We start from the raw sequence: 22237 nt of genomic DNA on the forward strand, positions 1-22237 counted from the left end.
GGACACAATGTAGTACCATGAAGTTAGAGAGGAATGAGGAAGATCTTTATATACTGCTGTGAAATTATCTTCACCATATATTGTTAAGTGAAAAAAGATGCTTAACAGTTTATAGTATGCTACCTTTTGTAAAAGGGAGGAAATATAGATAGGTAGGTAAGTAGACAGACAGACAGGTACCCACTAACCAAACCCACTGCCGTCGAGTTGATTCCGACTCATAGCGACCCTATAGGACAGAGTACAACTGCCCCATAGAGTTTCCAAGGAGTGCCTGGCGGGTTTGAACTGATGACCTTTTGGTTAGCAGCCACAGCACTTAACTACCATGCCACCAGGGTTTCCTGATAGACAGATGTAAATATACACATATACATATTTGCTTATTTTATAAAAGAAACAATACAAGGACAAACAGAAAACTAATAAAAAATGGTAGAAGGGAAGAAATCAGATGAAAGAACAAGGATGGAAGTTAAGCTTCTTTGATTATATTTTGTTTTATGCTTTTGACTTTGGAACCACATGGATGTTTTACAAAATTAAAATACATTAATCCCTAAAAATAAAAAGTAAAAAAAAAACCCCTGAAATAAATCAGCCTACTCGTAAATCAAACAGATAGCATAACCACACAGAAAAGAACTGTTTTAAATGACTTTAAACCATTTTACACCTTGAGTGAGTCTATTGTAAGGACAAAAAGAATCACAAAGAAATCCCCAACTACATTCAGTAATATTGTTAGCAATAATAATATATTGCTATCTTAAGACACATACGCATGTATATAAGTAATAATATTAATAGTCTTAAAGCTAATATTTATAGCATGAAAGTTAAATAAAAACCTATAATCTTAAACTGGAATTTGAAATACTATAATGAACTAATAATATTTTTTTTTTTTTTCAGAAAAAAAAAATACGTACTTTCCAGCTCTATCCACTGAAAAGGCCTAGCAGCAGTCACAGTTCAGTAGCAATTAACATCTCATCCCAGATTATGGACGTTAAACACCATTTCCCACTAGAAGGAACCAGGGCTCCTCGGAGAAGTCACTGGCTCCAAATCTGAGCCAGGACCATACAAGGGGAGCCTAGGACATCTCTTCACAACAGAAAGCAGGGAAGCAAAAAGACTTGTGTCACCAAGGACACAGGAGCCACCTGAAAGGGGCTCCCACTGGCCAAAGACGGGATACATTTGAGCATCAAAAAGGAAAAATACTAATTAAGGCAATGGATTGAAACACATTAAATATATAAAAATATAAGTTCATGATAGTAAAAAATATTAATCAGTAACCTTTGAAAGTTGCTAGGGTATAAACTTACTGTCCTGACTATTTCAAGCATTTATCCTGCTTTCTTGTACAAATTATTTCAGTAGTCAAAGAGTTGATGCAGGAAAAATTTTCTTATATAAAATTTCCAACTAATAAATTTACAAACAATAGAATTAGAAAGATTATACTTTGTAACCCCTAATGAAACAATGCATTAAGCGGTGATCATCAGTGGATACTTAAACCATTAGGAAGGTCGATGGAATATTGGGTAATAGATGAATCAGGCTGAAACCACCGACTTCATGCTTCTCCTGATGTGATACGCCTGTGAAGTTTTCTTGCCCAAAGAACCTAATCAGCCCTCTAGATCAGGGATTAACAAACTTTTTTGGTAAAAGGCCAATTAGTATTGCCATCTTTTCTGGGCCATATGTTCCCTGTCGCAGCTACTCAACTCTGCTGTTGTAGCACAAAAGCAGACAAAAATAATATGTAAATGATAGGTGTGGCTATGTTCCAATAAAACTTTATAAGAATAAGAGGTAGACCGGGTTTGTCCCACCGTCTGCCTGCCAGCCTCTGTGCTGTATCAGTGGTTCTCAGGTGTGATCAGTGGAGCTGCAGCATCAGAATCACCTGGGAGCTTGTTAGAAATGCAAATTCAGAGCCCTTGCCCCCAAACTAGTGACTCAGAAACTCTGGGGGTGTAGCCCATCAATCTGTGTTTTAACAAGCCCACCAGATGATTCTGATATAAACTAATGTTTGACAACCACTGCTCTACATCTAATTGCCTGTTTTCATGAAATACAAGGGTAGAGAAACACGTTAATACACTGCAAGGAATATAAGTAACCAATTTCAGAACATGGAAAATGTTTTAAAACTAATGAGCCTTTTTTCTCCCAACGAATAAATCAGCAGGGATGGGGTGAGGTGTACATTCCTAGCTACTGGCCTTCTCCAACTAAGTGGATTCCAGAGCTTGAGGCGCTCACTGTTCAGGATACAGAATTTTCCTTAACCACCTCCACTCCCATTTATAGTCTGGTGCTTTAACCCAGTCCTCCTCTGCCTTCTGTCCTGCATCTAAGTCTCTCTATATCAGTTTCTCCAGAGAATATATCTTTTGGCTCATTTGGGAGTGGAGAAATGACAGATACTTAACTCCTGGGTTGGTTGTGAGGACCTCAGCCAATTCTTACACAGACCTTGAAATAGTCTTCCACACTTCATTCCTACTTCTGGTATTTCTATTTTCTAAGTCTTTTTGGTATTCTCCATTCTCCAGAGTGAATTGCTTTTTTTCTCATCAGTATCCCTCTTTTCCAAGCATTTAGGTTTGCCCTTCCTATATACAACTAACTTATTTGCTAATCTTCCATTTATTTCCATCTCTTATGTTGTGATTTGCTATTTTAGATAATACCTTGATTATCAAAAGAAGGGCTTGGGGTTTCTAATCTTGGTGTCCCTTTTATTTAGGGGGAGGTTTTCAAAAAGAAAAGGGGCAAAATTGGGACTCTTGGAATGGAAAGTCTGGTATGTATGTGTGGAGCAGTCATTAATTTCATGAAAAGCTAGTGTGGTCTTTAGAACATAATTTGGGAAATGCTTCCTCACCTTCAAGTTGTTTCTTCTTACCCAGTACAGTCTCCATCTGCCTCTACCACCTCCCTGAAACTCCTCTTTCCAAGGTCACCGAATACCTCTTTGTTGCTAAATCCAATGTATATATCTCAATTCACCTGCCCTTTATTCAGCATTTTCTTTCCTTGAATTTCCCTCCTTTTGTTGCATCTTTACTGTGGTAGTTTTGGCAGAACCTAAGCAGGAATTTAAATGCAAGTAGTTCATTTGCGACCTAATTCCTGAAAGCATCAGAGTGGAAACACAGACAGGGAAAGGAGGAAAGTCAATGAGGAGTACTTTAAATAAGCTGGGAAACTGAGGCTCACTTTTGATGGAGACTCTCTGACAGGCTGAATAGAACACATCACAGAATTGTCCCACTGAGGAACAAGGAAGCTGAGGTATTTATCTGCCAGTTCCTCACTGAAGCTCACTCCTGAGGAATGTTAACTCCCTGGTGTTTTCATCCTGCCCATTACGGGAAGATGCTCCCATAGCTAGAGAACGCGCTCAAACCAAGAGATGCAGAAACCAACTGCATGTAAGTAAACTGTTCAGAAAGCTACAGAGTGAGCTGAGAGAATTTGGGCAAGGCATCAACATTTACTACTCTAACCAATGCTTTTCTGATTTTTCTGTCATTTTTTGGATCTTTCTTTCAGTCCTTTGCTGGTTCCTGTTTTTCTCTTGTCTCTTACATTTTGGTGATCCACACAAAAGGATCTGTGCTTGGCCCTTGACCCTTCTCATTCTCGACCCTTTCCCTGGACAATCTCGTCCTTGGCCATGGTTTCAGCCAGCATATATGCTTTCAGATTTCTAGCACCAACCTGTCCCTTGAGCTACAGACCCATAGAGTCATTTGTTAATTCATTAAGCAAAAGTTTTTTCAATGCCTGTGTTATGTGCGGAAACCCTTGTGGCATAGTGGTTAAGAGCTACGGCTGCTAACCAAGAGGTCGGCAGTTCAAATCTGCCAGGCGCTCCTTGGAAACTCTATGGGGTGGTTCTACTCTGTCCTATAGGATCGCTATGAGTCGGAATCTACTCGATGGCAGTGGTGTTTTATGTTACGTGCTAAGCTAAGTGCTGGGGATGTTACAGTGAACTGTACATACTTCTAGCCCTTGGATTTTATACTCTAGTCAAAAAGCCATATAGAAATGCATGAATAATAAAGATTAATAGATATTATGATAAACACTATGAAGTAAACTCGTGTTGTACTAACATCTAATTGGGAACGACACTAGATAGATTAGCCAGGGAAGTGCTCTTTGAGAGGTTGATCTTCCCTTAAGCATGAAGATCGGCTAGGCATGTGAAGAATTGGAAGAAAAGTCTTCCAGGAAGAAAGTACAACAGGCAGGAGACAGAAGGGACCAAAGTGAGGTGTAATATGTTTGAAGAAAAGAGTGTTCTCCAGAGAGGCTGGAGTGTTAGGAGCAAAGGGGAAAATGATAGGAAATGAGATTGGAAAGGTAGGCAGCAGACAGGTCATGTGTGGCCTTGTCAAGATTGGATTCTCCAGAATCAGACATTGAGGTAGAGTTGGGGTGCAGTTGTTTATTAGGGATCCTTGTGAAAGGAAAGGGGAAGCAGGAATGGACAGAGGACAAAGTCAAACTGTGATGCAGCAAAGCTTCGGTCAATGCAGTGAGGAGCTCTGGAGCAAGAGGTGCCCATCAGAGTTTTTCCCCATCTGGTTGAAATGGCCAGGCCCTTATCCCCCTGGCTGTCTCACTCGGTCTCTGGATGTGGGCTACGCTGGGAAAGGTGTGACCCCTAGCAAGGCAGCTCTTGGCAGATGAATGAAGCATAGCCTCAAGTCATTGACAGGTGGCGGCTGTCTGCTGACTACACTCTGTGCAGCTGGGAAGTAAGTCTGTCCTTGAAGGGGGATCTGAGCAGTCTGCCACGGGCAAGCCTGGGTTTTGTTCTAAGGATCCATTAAAAGGTTGTTAGTGGGACGTGGCATGGAAGGTTACTCTGTTTGCTATGTGAACGTTAGATCATAGAGGACCAAAGAGACCTATTAGAAGGCGATTGCTGTCAAGGCAAGAAATGCTTCTGGCAGTGGAGATGCAGAGAAAAGCAGTTTTTTTCAAGATACATTTTGGAGGAAGACTTAATAAGATTTAGTGCTAGGTGGAAGTAAGGGAAAATAGGAGTAGATTTAGTAAATGTACGTAGTTGTATAAAAGAGGCTGATTCAGCAGCTGCTAGCTAAAGTGCCACCTCCCCCAACAGAGACATCTCACTGGCCCCTTCCTCCTCCTCAGATCCTGCCCACTGGTGTGCGTTTGGATATGTCAGAGAGGCTACTTTGAGAGTATGGTAATTAACTTTCAGGGCTGCCCCTCTCTATATATGTGCAGGGCTTGCTGCCTTGGAGCTTGTCTGTACCTCAGCATCTTAGGATATGGGGTAGGGTGAGGCCTGACTGAAACAGGCAAAGCTGGTAGTGATCAGGTTACAGTGTGTGCTCAGGCAGCAAGTCTGTATGCTGCATGCTGTAAACTGTGTGCCAAGCGTGTGTATGGCTTCCTGAGAACTGTGCGAGGCAGTCATGAGTACTGGAAAGAGAACTCAGTGGAGGCAGAGCGTCAGTTTCCAGTCTAGTCTTTTTGTGTGACCCTAAGCTAGTCAGTTCTGTCTGAGCCTCAGTGGCCCTTTGGACATACAGTCATGCATCATCCAATGTCCATGATATGTTCTGTGAAGTAGGATGTCATGTGATTTGGACATTGTGCAAACACCACATTAAACACTTGGCAAAGCTGTATGGGATACCTTTTGTTTCACTTCCAAATTGGTACTTTTCCTTTGCCTTTTGCTGCTGCTATTACTACTGGTTTTGCTGCGTTTGGGAGCCATGATGCACTTCATAGTAATATTTTCGAAAGAAAATTAAACAGAGAGGTAACACTACAACACTCAAGAAATGAGAGTTGGATGCATGAGGTGGGATGCTCTCCCTATGAGTCGAGACATACACTGTTATATGGTAAACTTTTTATTTGTAAGTAGGGGAAGTTCACATTAAAATAACAATAGAAAGTATAGCACAGTACGTATATAAGCCAGTAACATAGGCATTTATTATAACTATCAAGACATATGTGTTATAGGTTATATACGTACTGTACCACTGTAAGCCTGGCAGCGCAATCACTTTGTAGACGAGAGACATGAGATACATGTGTTGCATGCGGGAAGCTGTTTCATTTGCTACATCCAGTTATATCTGTTGTGATGTATATGTGGTCAGACATTGCCTGAACAGATGTTCTACACCATATGACTTATGTAATTTAAAATAGCCATTTCACATCCACGTGGAATCATAATTAAATAGTTAAATAATGATTCTGGAGCTTGGAGAGTGGCTCTGGAGCCCGGCAGTATAAATTTGAGGTTCTTCAGCATGGATAGACAGTATTTAAACTCATAGAATTAGAAATGATTACTCAAGGGCAAAGTATAAAGAGAAAAAAAAAATGTCAGTTGCCATTGAGTCAGTTCTAACTCATGGTGGCTCCGTGTGTTGTAGAGTAGAGCTGCACTGCATAGGGTTTTCAAGGCTGTGACCTTAAAGAAGCAAATCGCCAGGCCTTTCTTCCAGGGGTCTCTGAGTGGGTTTGAACCACCAATGTTTTGTTTAGTAGTTGAGCACTTAATCATTTGTGCCACCCAGAGCTCCATGTATAGAAGAAGAGGGCCTAGAATTGAGTCTTAATGCACTTCAGTGTTCAGAGGTTTGGCTGAGAAGGAGCTAACAGTTTGCTACAAGATATTGGTTATTTTACAGACATCTCACATTTGGTATGTGTACACAGAACTCCTCTTTTTCTGTATTCCCTACCATGGTTAATTTCATTATCCTTCATCGCTCATCAGAAACCTGGGGATTGTCCTGGCGTCCTTTACCTTCATGTATAGTTAGCTACCAAGACCCTTCTCATTTTGATTATTTTATCAGTCTGTCTTTCCTCCCCATCCTCATGACTATTGCCTCGGTTACCGCTCCGATGCCGTCTTGCATTTCTGCAGTAGCATCCTAACTGATTTCTCTAGTCCAGTCTTCCTTCCCTCCAATCCGATTTCTGCAGTTGCCAGTGTCTTTTTTAAATGTGGTATAGGGTTGCCAGATATAGCAAATAAAAAGAAAGTACAACCAGTTAAATTTGAATTTCAGATAAACAATTAATAATTTTAAGTGGAAATATGTGACGTAATATTTAGGGCGTTTATTGTGATGAAAAAGTTATTTGTTGTTTATCTGAATTTAAATTTAGCTGAGCTTTATTTTGTTGTTTTTTGTTTTAATCTGGAAATCCTACTCTTGCTTCAAAGTTCAAAATGTTTTATCATTGCTTTCAGGGTAAAATTCAAACATCCTAATATTGCATCACAAGATTCAGTGTGGTTTGACCTCTGCATAGCATACGGGCCATTTACAGAGTCCTGAACTTTCTTTGCTGCTTTACTCCTCCATAACTTTGAACATGTGCTTACCTTTTCCTAGAATGCCGCCTCTCTTCTTTGTCCTGTAGTTAATTTCTTTTGACTTTTTAAGACGGGGGCATCACCTTCTCCAGGAAGTCATCTGGAATTCTCTAGTCCTCAACCCGTGGATAATAATAGAGACACCTTCTTTTCTTTTGCATCCTCTTAACATTCTTTGCCTAATATTATCAGAGATTTTATCATATTGTAATTTCAGTTAAATATTTACCTGTCTGTCGTCCATTGATTGTGACTTTCTTGAGAACAGGGTAAAAACTGTGTTCTTTAACTCTGTGCCCTTGGTGACCAGTGGGCTCTCAATGAATGTATGAATGAACAAATGAATGAGTGAATGAGGAAGTAGGAAGGGGTCTGGACACATTAGCTACACAATTGGCCCTTGTGTGCTTCCCCAACTGTTTTCTACCTTGACTGCAGAAGGAGAAAAAAATGCAGAAGGAGGCTGTGCTATATCAGACCACTTCCTTTGCCTGTCCTCTTCTGCCCCTCATTCTGTCCCCTCCCCACAAAGAAGCTCCATAAGAGTGGGAGCCAGGTTATGTTCTCCTGTGTACCCCCAGGGCATTGAATTGTAGATGCTCAATGTATATTTTTTGAATGAATGAATAAAAATACATGAATAGATAAGTATGTCATACAGGGCCACTGCTCCTGTTGTCCCCTGCATCAGGGGACAGTATCCCTGCGTCAGGTCCTGGGGAATATAACCTCTGGCCACTACATTGTTGATTCACTAGGGCAGGCTCTGTAAAGCCTGAGCTGCAGCCTCTCTAACTCTGTGTTTCACCTCTTTTTGCCCAACTCCTCTTCTTCTCTCCCTCAACCTAGAAGAGCCTCTTTTGTCTCCCACAGTACCTGGAACATAACAGCTCAAAACTGTGAGCAACCATTCACAGAGGGAGCCTCCTCTTTTTCTCTGGGGCTGTAGCCTCTCTGCCATTTCTTTTTCTGTCTTGGAGGCCAGGCCTGGGAAGCCATGAGGACCTGACATTGCGTTTTCTCCCAGGGACTATCGTCTCTCCCCTTCGCACACAAGGAGCCAAGGCTTTCTTAATCTCCCGCCAGGGCAATTCAATTAAATAGGACCAAAGTTAAGTGACTCTAATTATGTTTTATTAATTTATAACTGATAAATTTCCTTTTCAATTAAATAATGGTGTTTTTATGCTTAGAGGTTCTTTTTTTTTGCATCTGTATGGAAGTTCACTTATTTTATTAAAGGAAATACCACCTACAAAACCATTAATGACTTGAGTTCTGTGATCAGTTCATCATAGTGACATTTCAGGGTTTAATAATTAATTTGGCTCAAGTTCAAAGAAAGAAAACTCACTGCCAGAAATTCCTAGCCAGCAAAGAATATAAACAGTTCTTACAATTGTCCCCTCAAATAACAGGAACCATTGAGATCAACTTCTTGCAATTAGAAATGTTTTGAAAAAAGGCAGGAGGAAAGTTCAAGAAAGCATGTCAAAACAACAAAACTCAGTCTACATTTTCATTATTGTAATTGATCAAAGGATGTTTGTAATAGATTTGAATGTGAATAAATTAAACGTGACATTGATTTGGCAGAGGCACACCAGTGATTGGCAAGAACACATAGCAGGAGCAGCTTCTGCTAAAGTATAACTCGCTTGGCTGTTTTTCATTCTAATAGATTTCTTAGCAACCCAGTGCTATCATGCTAACCTAAGCTGTCACTTATTTACCCTTTTGGCTTCTGCTCCCATCCAGGCAAGATTAAATTCATTTTTGATTACTAATCTAGCAGGCGTTGCCTTGGATCTGAAGACAGAGTACCTTTTGTTGACCTAGGTTCCTCCCCCACTTTTTCCCTTTTCTCTTTTATAGATGGAAAAACAGTGATCTAAAAATTTATTATTTCATCCTGGCAGTTCAACTTGTAGAACTAGAAAATGTAGTTTAATTAAACAATTTGGCAATTTTTTCAAGCTTAGGCATCACAATAGCATTTGCTAGGCCTGAATTTTCTCAGCATGTTACAGATTTGACACTGTAAAAAGAATATTCAGCTTAGAACATTTTTGAAAGAGTTGTACAGCAAATTCCCATTACAATTATGTTGAGGGTGGGGGTTGTGGCATATTCTGGGAGGATACTTTCTAGGTGAGACCATCTTACTGATTGTCTATGGTTTGAGGTCCTGAGACATACTTCATGCCATTTCACTTATAATCTGTTCACTTAAATCCTTTTGTATTACTCAAAATGTTTTTTTAATTGACTCAAAGCCACATACTTATACTTTAAATTTTTTAATATAGATTAAAATAAAAATTATTCATTATTATTCACAGTGGCTGCAACAATAGGCTCAAACATAATGATTGAGAGGATGGCACAGCACTGGACAGTGTTTTGTTCTGTTGTACATAGGGTCGCTATGAGTTCGAACTGACTCGACGGCACCTCACAACACCAACAACATGTATAGTTTGAATTATGGAAAGGAATTAATGGACCTAGCTAAGTCAAGTATATTTGTACCATGTATAGCACATATCTGATAAGAGGTGAAAAACGGGATTTGGGAGAATGTATTTAATACTCAAAAGATTTTAGAAAGTTGATCTGTTTCTCTAAGACCAAAACTTTCATTGTATCTTTATCTTATGTGCACTATGAAAAGTATTCATGTAGCTTCAGTAGTTATTAAAGAGATTTATATTATGCTGTTGTCACAAATATATTGCTAATATATCATCTTTAATTTTTAACTTCTTAAAAATTCAGGTTCCCATTTTTCATATGTAATATAACTTTAGTTTATGCGTGAGCTTTGTGGAATGAACCATGGTTTTGTTGCCATGAAAGACTTAAAAAAGAACCCAGTGACATAAACAGTTTTATCATTATCCATAAGACTGACTCCTGGGTCTTTGCTTGCTCTTACAGTCAACTTTCGAACAACAAAACTCTACTGAATTTACATTGAAATGTGTTTAGATTTTGTCTTGGAATGTGTTTTGTACGTAAGTTTGAACATAGTTAGATATGTTATATTTGGAATTCACACGTACTTGAAACCAAACATTTATAAATACTAAACTCCAAAGAACGTGGAGCAGGAAATTGAAACAGAAACAGGGTATGATATGTATATACATATTCTACTTCCCTTTTTCCTTACTGAATTGATAGCACTTTTAAAACCAGTTCAAAAAACAAATAAAATTTTATAATTTTAAGTTTAACATCACACTATCAGCATTATATATCATATATTTATAATGTATTATATATATATATATAATTATATATCTTTATAAAGTATTACTGAAACAGTCCTTGATAGAAGAATTCTCAGTTGACTAGATTGAGTCTTAAAGAGAAAAAACAGGGTTAAGGATTGAGATCTTGAATGATATGAAAACCTTATTCTTTTTGTTTTGTTTATACACATCACACACAAATAAGCACACTAAAGAAAATTCTGACATTTATGTATCTTAAATTAGTAATAATAGGTACTTCATTATTTGTGTTTACCTTTCCTTGTTCACTAGGTATATGTGTACTAACAGGTAATATTCATTAAATGTTTTTGTGTATATGCTTAGATCTGCATCCAAATATTCAATTCCATTTTTATAATCTAGATTCAGGATTGTTCACTGCCATAACTCTAGTCCAAGTATGGATCCTAAGACACAGAATGACTTGGATACCTGAAACAGAAAAATCTAATGTCTATGCTATAAGTCAACGTATTAGTAGATTGCATTTTTTTAAGCCTTGTTTTTGCTGTGGTTTTATTCATTAACAAACTTTAAAAGCCTTTTGTCATTGCCACACACATAGCAATTTGGAATGTTGAGTACAATAGTACAGCTACCAAAAGGGCTCTTTAGCAGGGTTGACCCACAGCAAAATAGCAGCATTTAAAGGACTTGAGTTACAACCACTTTCGAGGGCTGGAGTTCACATTGCTGAATTAATGAATAGTATTGGTGGTTTATACAATAAATAACCATTAACTTGTCTATGCTACAAAAACTGTGGTGAGCTTGTTAAAGGCATCCAGAGCTCTTTTCCTTTTTTGTTTCCTTTTCAATGTAACCCTTCACAATGGTAATTTATATTATAGTCTTGACATCAAAAAAATATATAATTTCAAACATTTAATATATACTTTTTACAACTGAGTTTGTGTTTTCCCAATATTGAGACTCCATAAACAACTCAAATCTAAGCTAATTTACCCCAACTGAACACCCAGCTACTGTCTGTTGAAATAAGAGGGATTGTCACAAAACAATGGTCATCCTTAAAAAATACATTTAAGGAAAGTTTTGAAATACAGATTTTGATACTGATGAGTAATTAAAATGATCAAGTCATGCTGTCCCTGTTGTCAGTGTGTTTTTCTCTCTTTGTCCCTGAGATTGGTTGAGAATGATTCCATGTAATACTTCACTTCAGGGGACCCTTCAATGTGTCCATTCCAGAAGGCATTGACCTCATGCATGACATTCTCATTGTCAACTCCATGGGGCTCAGCTTCAGATGCACAAGAAGGGCCATTGTTGGCATATGGCTCCAAATCCCAGGCCAGGGCAGCCAGGACAGTGGTGAAAGACATGGAAGGTTTGGTGGGCAGAAGTTCTTTGTTGAGTGGGGTAGGGAACTAATAGGGCATTGTGTACCTTTCACATAGCTGTTAATTTAGGGGCTACGTATGGTCATGACTGTCTTCTTGCCTTTCAGGCTGTGCTTCGCCTCAAACCAGATGATTATTGGTATTTTTCCAAAGCTTGAAAAGTCCTCTTGGTGGGGATACAATCATAATAAGCCTCAAAACCCACAACAGTAATTTCAGTGGACAGTGAGATGATGCTCCTCATGTGCTCAAGGAACTTGGAGTGGGTGTACATAGAATTCCAGGCCATCCAGCACCTATCGGAGCAGCCAAAACTCTGGCACTTTTCTCCACAGTAAGGGCCTTCATTCTAATATTTTCCAGTGGTATTTATTCCTTTATGTAGATTTAGTTTCCATCTTGTATCATTTTCCTTCAGCCTGAAGTACTTCCATTAATGTTTCTTGTCGTTTGCTTCTTGAAGTTTGCTCGTGACAAATTCTGTCAGCTTTATTTATCTGGAAATGTTCTCATTACGCTTTCATTTTTTAAAGATTTTCACTGGATATAGAATTCTAAGTTGGAAAGGTTTTTTGTTTTCTGTTTTTTAGCTTTAGAGTCATTCCATTGTCTTATATCTTACACTGTTTCTGATGAGACCTCAGTGGTAATTCTTATCTGTGTTTCTTATATAAATGTCTTTTTTTCTGTGGCTCATTTTAAGATTTTCTCTTTCCATTTGTTCTCAGCAATTTGATTTTGATATGCTTTTTTCTTTGTACTTGTCCTGCTTGGGTTTTGTCAAACTTCTTGGATATGTGGGTTTATTTATTTATTTTTTTTCCTGTTTGGAATATATTTAGTTGTACTTTTGTGACTCCAATTACATATATGTTAGACCACTTGATATTGCCCCACTGCTCACTGAAGCTTTGTTAATTTTTTAAAAACGCTTTTGTTCTCTCTTGCTTCATTGCCTTATTTTCAAATTCACTGTTCATTTCTTCTGTAGTTTCTAGTCTGCTGTTAAGCCCATCCATTAAATTTTTCATTTAAGATATTGCATTTTTCACTTCCAGAAGTTCCAGTTGGTTCATTTTAATAGTTTCCACTTCTCTCTTCTTCATGTTCATTTTTCCATTGAATTCTTGGTCATATTTATAATAGCTGTTATCAAGTCATTGTCAGCAAATTTCATCACTTCTATAATGTCTTGTCTCTGTTTCTATTGACTGGCTTTTTTCTTTTTTCCCTCTCCTAGTAATGTATCACAATTTCCTGCTTCACTTTTTGATTACATGATAGACATTAAAATATTATATTGTTTAGTGTCTGGGTTTTGTTGTCTTCCTATAGGAAATGGTTTGTTCTGAAGGTCATAATTTACACATGAATTAGCCTGACCTTTTGGAAGCTTATATTTAAATTTTATTAGGGTGAATCTGGAATAGCACTGCCTGATAGAAGTTTCTGCAACGATGGAAATTTTCTGTATCTGCACTTCCCATTATGGTAGGCACTAGTCACATCTGAATATTAAACACTTGAAATGTAGCTAATGTAACTGAGGAACTGAATTATCTTATTTTAATTAACTTAAATTTAAATAACTACATGTGGCTATTGGCTACCGTATTAACCCAGGGCAAGCTCCAGTAGTTGTTCAGCTTACAGCTTAGACCTCCAGTTGTTCTTTAGCCAGAAGTTATCCTTCCTGGCCTTGTGGAGTCTCACCCTACACATGTGCAACTTAGTATTCAGCTGAACGCTCAAGTGGATCCCTATCCAGATTTCTAGAACTCTTTCTGTATTTCATAACTCCAGCTTCCTCAGCCTCTCTGAATAAACATGTCAATCTCCTCAACTCAGTGAGACCACCACACTCTGCTTGGGTTTCCCCACCCTGTTCAGTGGCCCATAATGTGCCTCCAGGCAGAAAGATGGGGCAATACAGTGCTTATCTCATTCGTTTCCCTTCTCTCAATGATCATAGTACTGTACTGTATCTGAAACAATTGCTTAATATATTTTTGTCCAGTTTTCTAGTTGTGTATGGCAGGAAGACTAATCTCGAACCAATTATCCCTATTCGTCTGAAACCAGTAGATTACATTTTACTAACACCTCTATTCTCAATCCAGTGGTGATGGCTACTGCCTTTGTTGGAGGCTGTAGCACATAAAAACATAATTTTTCATCCCAGCAAAATTATGAATTTTGTCTGTCTGATTGATGTGGGGATATTACTATTTTTAAAATTTGCACAAAAAATAATTATTCAATGTATGGCACAAATAAGTGAGTTAAAATTTTAAGTACTTAAACAAAAATATATCTATTGAGACTATATTCTGAGAGGAGGAAGAGGGTTAGGTAGAGGTTTGGTATGGTTATTTTTAATGGAATGGAATAAACAGTCACTGTTTAAAAAAAAAAAAACTCATCTGTACCCTCTTCTGTTGTATTATTTTATTATTCCCAACCAGCAGCCAGTTCTTTCCCAATCTTCACAACAATCCACTGAGGTAAATACTGTTGTTATCTCCATTTTACATGTGAAACTGAGACACAGGTTAAATACGTTTGTAAAGTCACACAGCTACTAAACTGGCAGAGCTTGAATTTGTACCCAGGAAGTCTGTCTTCAGAGCTCATGTTCTTAATCACGATGCTATACAGACTGTGCAGAGGTTGGTGAGAGAGTGGCCAGGGGAGATTGTGACAAATATAATCGTGGTAGTTACAGATAGCAAGAGCTGTTTGAGTGTGCAAAGCAGAAGGAGAAAGAAAGAACCTGGAAACTGACAACTGCATAATGAGAAAGATCATGGGGGAGCAGAGGCAAAAGAGATTGAGACGTACCACTGGGTATACAGAATGTGTGGGAAAGCGGGGGCTTAAGAGTGAGACTGTGCAGTGGAAAATAAGTAATGTAGTGTAGAAATAGAAGAGAAGCAAAAAAAGTACTGTTTATTAACAATTTGCAGCAAGGACAGCCATCCCAGTAATAAATATTTGTAGCTAAACATTGAGAAAATTTCAGAGGACCTAGCAATGTGAACAGTATACATATCAGTATCTTAGGTATAAATATTTATGCTGGCATAGTTATATATAAACATAGATTCACACTTTTGAATCAATATTAATGTTAGCCTTACATTAGAATTTGGAAGAGTCCATAATCTGTATAGACTTGTCAGCCTTTAAGGTAAATCTAAAGATTGCTTAAGAGGAGCAAAAAAGAAGATAGTTCCGGTTGGCATCATTGTTTTATAAAAGCATAACCATCTTGTAGTACATAGTCAGTCATCTTAGAAAACATACTACTGATCAGTTAGCTTTATTCCCATTTTCAGATAATGAAACTGAGGCTGAAAGAAGTGACTGTCTTGGTGTCACACAGCTAGTAAGAGGTAAGAGTTGGAACTGGAACCCTATCTGTTTGGGCCCAAGGTCCATGCTTTTAGCCATCATGCTATGCTCAAACGTGCTTATCAGCTTTTAACACGTTAATGTGATTAATGTTGATAAATCTTATATCCATGAAATATACTGATAAAATACCAGAAGTGGATATATTGATATAATTCTATTATTTTGCCTAAAAAACTATTTAAAAATCTTTGTTGCACACTATGATGTTTGTTCACACATGGTCTTTTATGGAGACTGGATTATTATTGAATTAAGAATGCTGTTCTTGCACTGTTTATATGCAATTTTAGGTGTGGGACTCAGTTTTCCCAGACAACTTCAAGAAAGCTCTCTAGGACCTACAGGGTACACCTTTAAGATGGTGCTTCCTGTTTCCCAGGTTTAAAAGAGTAAACGCAAGAATAATGTAAAGGTATAAAGCACCATAAAATAATGAGGTAGATAATATAAAAAAAAAAATTCTGCCATACTAAAAAATTGTATTAAAGACCAGCGAAGACTGTGGCGCAGAATTTTAAATTACTGAAAAAAGTTAGCCAGATCCCTAACAATCTGCAGTGTCGAGGCTGGGTTTCTTTTTAGAGAACTCCGTTAGGGGAGAATTAAAGGTTGAACTCCCTGTCATATTTCCCTAGCAGAAGAGCTATGGACAGAGAATTTAGGGTTTGACATTGAGTGGAACCAGAAACTCAGGACAAAGGCATGAAGATCACGTACCTTCACAACACATTCAGGGGATCCCTGGTAACATCAACAGTGTGTGTGTGTCTGTGTCCCCTCTCCCCCTATCTTTTGGGAGGCAGGTTGGCAACATGTACCTGAAACCTTAAAAATATGTCAGTCTGAACAATGACTAGGAAGTTTATTCAGTAATCATTGCTGTGCACAAAGAATTCTCTACATAGATGGTCATCACAGTGTTTTTTAAAAGAAAAATAAAGTGAAAGACTGGAAACAGCCATAGGGGAAGTGGTTATATAAAACACAGTACAATGGTTGTGTAAATCCTAGTACAATGCAAGTGATAGCGTACCATACAGCCAATTTTTTTTTAATGTTGAAGAAAAGTATTGACAAGGAGAAAAGCAATATGCAAAATGATAAATATTTGTTTTAAAAATATAAACATTTATGTGAGGGGGAAAAAAAAACCTTGCGCTTGGTTTATCCCTACACAAACAGAGAAACGTACTTTTTTTAATTGATAAACATATTGAAATTGAAGGCAATCTCTTTCCAAGGAAACGTAAGGAAATATCCTTGCTTTATGTAGTTTCTACTTTAAAATAGATGTTCTTAAGAGATGATTTCTGTTTACCTTTAAGTCTACAAATTCCTATTTTCTCCATCAAACTACAACTACTTTTGTCTCTTCCAAATATTTAGAAAACTAGATTTCCTTTCATAAACGATTTATGTTCTGTTTAATTTTCCTGGAAGCTGTTAGCAGGAGTCTGGTAACAATTAGTTTTTTTAAAAAAGGAAATTCTTTTCTTGGAAAAATGATAGTCTCCATGTTCTCTACCTCTGCAACCTTTAATCCATCTTCATATGTAAAAATAATTAACATTCAGATTGGCTTTTCATTTGCCTAAACAGCTGTTATAAGAAAGAGATTGACTTGGCAGAATAGTTTTGAGTAAAGAGAAATTAGGAGTCCTGGTGGCGCAGTGGTTAAAGTGCTTAACTGCTAATCAACAGGTCGGCTCTTCAAACTCACCAGCTGCTCCACTGGAGAAAAAAAATGCCCACTGGAGAAAGATGTGGCAATCTGGTTCCGTAAAGATTTATAGCCTTGGAAACCCTATGGGGCAGTTCTGCTCTGTCCTATAGGGTCGCTATGAGTTGGAATCTACTGGACGGCGGTGGGTTTGGTTTTTTTAAGAGAAATTATGCAAACGCAGGATAAGAGGAAAGGAGAATGGATCTCTGCCCTCCGTTTCCTTTTATGCAGCTGTAAGACTGAAACAGTAGGAAAAACAATACATTGCTGTCGAGTCGATTCTGACTCATAGTGACCCTACAGGACAGAGTAGAATTGCCCCTTACGGTTTCCAAGGAGCAACTGGTGGATTCAAACTGCCGACCTTTTGGTTAGCAACTGAGCTGTTAACCATTGTGCCACCAGGGCAACAGTAGCGGTGGAGTAAATAAAGTAGGCTTGGGCAGCTTGGGGCCATGTGACTGGTCCTATACCAAAACCAAGCAAGCTTCATACCGACTTCTCAGTAGCTTCTTGCTACCTATTGGTGGTTACTAGTGCAAGTTTAAATTGGTCCTGAACTTTTCATTCTGCTCCAAAGATGGAGCTTCCATGAAGACACTGCCGTTATTAGAGGGTCTTGAAGATAAGGAGATATGAAGCATTATCTTTGTCTACTTCCATTATTTCCAGATTTCTAGTATCATCACGAGAGATTTCCTTTGTAAAGCATTATCAGATTACCTGAGAATTCTACAAGGTATCTGTCTGAAAGGCAAAGCCTAACTTCTCTACTCCCACCCTTACTCATAGCAACTGCCCTAAACTCATAGTTCCTACAGTTCTTAAAGTAGACTACTCATGGGGAATTGCCCTGTTGTGAAAATAACAAGAATATTCATAAATATTGTTCTTTCCCACACGTTTGCTTTGAAAGGGAAGTGTCATTAGATGGACCCCTCTTCAAGTCTAAAACAAAGTCTGTAACACTACAATCAAAAAGGTTTTTTTTTTTTTCCACTGCTGCAAGAAACCAAAAGAGATCTACATAAATGGAAAAACATATAATGCTCATGGATAGGTAGACTCAACACTGGGAAAATGACAATTCTACCCAAAGCATTTAAAAATACACTGCAATTACAATCCAAATACCAACAGCATTCTTTAAAGAGATGGAAAAACTAATGGTTAACTTTATATGGAAAGGGAAGAAGTCCCAGATAAGTGAAGTACTATTGAAGAAGAAGAATAAAGTAGGACTCACACTGTCTGACCTCAGTACCTACTATACCACCAGCCTCAGTAGCCAAAACAGCCTGGGAATACAACAGAGAGTCCCTGATGGAGCAGGAGAAAAGTGGGGTGCAGAACTCAAATTCTAGTAAAAAGACCAGACTTGATAGTCTGACTGAGACTGGAGGGATGCCAGAAGACATGGCCCCCAGACTCTCTGTTAGCCCAGAACTAAAACCATTCCTGAAACCAACTCTTCAGACAAAGATTAGACTGGACTATAAGTCATAAATTGATACTGGTGAAGAGCGTGCTTCTTGGCTCAAGTAGATACATGAGACTAAGTGAGCAGCTCCTGTCCAGAGGCAGAAGGGGATAGGAGCTGGTTGAATGAACACAGGAAATATAGGGGGGAGAGGAGTGTGCTGTCACATTGTAGGGAATGCAACTAGAGTCACATAACAATGTGTGTATGTTTTTGTATGAGAAAACTGACTTGAATTGCAAACTTTCACTTAAAGCACAATTTAAAAAAACAGCCTGCTACTCGTAACAATGACAGACACATTGACCAATGAAACAGAATTGAGAACCCAGATGTAAATGCATGAATCTACAGTCACCTGATCTTCAACAAGGGTCCAAAGTCCATCAAATGGAGAAAAGACAGTTGTGTTTTTTTTTTTTTTTAACAAATGATGCTGGCAAAACTGGATGTCCATCTGCAAAAAAATGAAACAGGACCCATACCTCACACCATACACAAAACCTAATTCAAAATGGATCAAAGACCTAAATATAAGGCCAAAAACTATAAAGTTCATAGAATAAAAAATAGGATCAATGATGTTGTTGTTAGGTGCTGTCCAATCGGTTCTGACTCATAGCGACCCTACGCACAACAGAATGAAACACCCTACGCACAACAGAATGAAACACCGCCTGGTCCCGAGCCATCCTCACAATCGTTATGCTTGAGCTCATTGTTGCGGCTACTGTGTCGATCCACCTCATTAAGGGTCTTCCTCTTTCCTGTACTCTCCCAAGCATCATGTCGTTCTCCAGGGACTGATCCCTCCTGACAACATGTCCAAAGTATGTAAGATGCAGTCTCACCATCCCTGCTTCTAAAGAGCATTCTGTCTGTATTTCTTCTAAGACAGATTTGTTCGTTCTTTTGGCAGTCCGTGGTATATTCAATATTCTTCGCCAACACCACAATTCAAAGGCGTCAATTCTTCTTCGGTCTTCCTTATTCATTTTCCAGCTTTCACATGCATATGATGCAATTGAAAATACCATGGCTTGGGTCAGGCGCACCTTAGTCTTCAAGGTGACATCTTTGCTCTTCAACACTTTGAAGAGGTCCTTTGCAGCAGACTTACCCACTACAATGGATCTTTTGATTTCTTGACGGCTGCTTCCATGGCTGTTGATTGTGGAGCCAAGTGAAATGAAATCCTTGACAACTTCAATCTTTTCTCCATTTATCATATGTTGCTCATTGGGCCAGTTGTGAGGATTTTTGTTTTCTTTATGTTGAGGTGCAATCCATACTGAAGGCTGTGGTCTTTGATCTTCATTAGTAAGTGCTTCAAGTCCTCTTCACTTTCAGCAAGCAAGGTTGTGTCATCTGCATAACACAGGTTGTTAATGAGTTTTCCTCCAATCCTGATGCCCCGTTCTTCTTCATATAGTCCAGCTTCTTGGATTATTTGCTCAGCATACAGATTGAATAGATATGGTGAAAGAATACAACTCTGGCACACACCTTTCCTGACTTTAAACCAATCAGTATCCCCTTGTTCTGTCTGAACAACTGCCTCTTGATCTATGTAAAGGTTCCTCATGAGCACAATTAAGTGTTCTGGAATTCCCATTCTTTGCAGTGTTATCCATAATTTATTATGATCCACACAGTCGAATGCCTTTGCATAGTCAATAAAACACAGGTAAACATCCTTCTGGTATTCTCTGCTTTCAGCCGGGATCCATCTGACATCAGTAACGGTATCTCTGGTTCCACGTCCTCTTCTGAAACCAGCCTGAATATCTGGCAGTTCTCTGTTGATATACTGCTACAGCCGTTTTTGAATGATCTTCAGCAAAATTTTGCTTGTGTGTGATATTAATGATATTGTTCTATAATTTCCACATTCATCTGGATCACCTTTCTTGGGAATAGGCATAAATATTAACAGGATACAAACCATAACCAACAATACACAAACTCCAGATGAGAAGCTGGATAACTGGGATCTTCTAGAAATTAAACACATTCATCAAAAGACTTCACCAAAAGAGTAAAAAGAGAACCTACAGACTGGGAAAAAAATATTTGGCTATTACAAATCCAACAAAGGTCTAATCTCTAAAATCTACAGGAAAATCCAGCACTTCTACAACAAAAAGACGAATAATCCAATTACAAAATGGTCAAAGGAAATGAACAGACACTTCACCAAAGAAGACATTAAAGCGGCCAACAGACACATGAGGAAATGCTCGTGATCACTAGCCATTAGAGAAATGCAAATCAAAACCACAATTAGATACCATCTCACCCCAGCATTACTGGCACAAATCAAAAAAACAGGAAATAAGAAATGTCGGAGAGGCTGCAGGGAGATCAGAACTCTTATGTACTGCTGGTGGGAATGCACAATGATACAACCATTTTGGAAAACAATCTGACGCTTCCTTAGTAAGCTAGAAATAGAAATACCATATAATCTAGCAATCCCACTCCTAGGAATATATTGTAGAGAAATAAGAGTCGTCACACAAATAGACATATGCACACCCATGTTCATTGCAGCATTGTTCACAATAGCAAAATGATGGAACCAACCTAGATGCCCATCAACAGACGAATGGATAAACAAACTATGGTACATACACACAGTGGAGTATTAGGTGTCAAAAAAGAACAACGATAAATCTGTGAAGCATCTCATAACATGGATGAATCTGGAGGGCATTCTGCTGAGTGAAATAAGTCAATTACAAATGGACAAATATTGTATGAAACCACTACTGTAAAAACTCATGAAAAGGTTTACACACAAAAAGAAACAATCTTGAATGGTTACCAGCGAGGGGATGGGTGGGGATGGAAAAACACTCAATAGACAATAGATTAAGTAGTAACTTTGGTGAAGGGTAAGACAGTAGATGATACTGGGGAAGCCAGCTCAACTTGTACAAGGCAAGGCTATGGAAGCTCCATAGACACATCCAGACTCCCTGATGGACCGAATTTCTGGGCTGAGGGCTATGGGGGCTATGGTCTCGGGGAACATCTAGCTCAATTGGCATAACATAATTTATAAAGAAAATGTTCTACATTCTACTTTGGTGAGTAGCATCTGGGGTCTTAAAAGCCTGTGAGTGACCACTTAAGATACTCCACTGGTCTCAGCCCTTCTGGAGAAAGGAAGAATGAAGAAAACTAAAGATACAAGAGAAAGATGAGTCCAAAGGACTAATGGACCGCATCTACCATAGCCTCCACCAGACTGAGTCCAGTTCAACGAGATGGTGCCTGGCTACCACCACTGACAGCTCTGACAGGGATCACAATAGAGGGCCCCGGACAGAGCTGGAGAAAAATGTAGAACAAAATTCTAACTCACAAAAAAAGACCCGACTTACTGGCCTGACAGAGACTGAAGAAACCCTGAGAGTATGGCCCCCAGACACCCTTTTAGCTCAGTAATGAAGTCACTTCTGATGTTCACCCTTCAACCAAAGATTAGGCAGGCTGATAAAACAAAACGAAACTGAAGGGGCACAACAACAGCCC

At 38.6% G+C, this 22237-nt stretch overlaps 1 protein-coding gene across 2 annotated transcripts in view; it reads left to right on the forward strand.

Moving 5' to 3' along the window:
- Positions 1 to 22237, forward strand: part of NDUFAF2 (NADH:ubiquinone oxidoreductase complex assembly factor 2) — a 225447-nt gene that overhangs the window by 193040 nt on the left and 10170 nt on the right. The window contains exon 4 of one of the 2 annotated variants that reach the window (XM_023545491.2): positions 916 to 15398. The exons of the other annotated variant lie outside the window; for it this stretch is intronic. Coding sequence (XP_023401259.1) covers positions 916 to 1077 — 162 coding nt within the window. The 3' untranslated portion in view covers positions 1078 to 15398. Of the gene's footprint in view, positions 1 to 915; positions 15399 to 22237 lie in introns of those variants that run through there. 2 annotated transcript variants of the gene reach the window in all.

This window comes from Loxodonta africana, chromosome 2 (assembly GCF_030014295.1).
Source record: "Loxodonta africana isolate mLoxAfr1 chromosome 2, mLoxAfr1.hap2, whole genome shotgun sequence".
In the NCBI taxonomy this organism is placed as follows: Eukaryota; Metazoa; Chordata; class Mammalia; order Proboscidea; family Elephantidae; genus Loxodonta; species Loxodonta africana.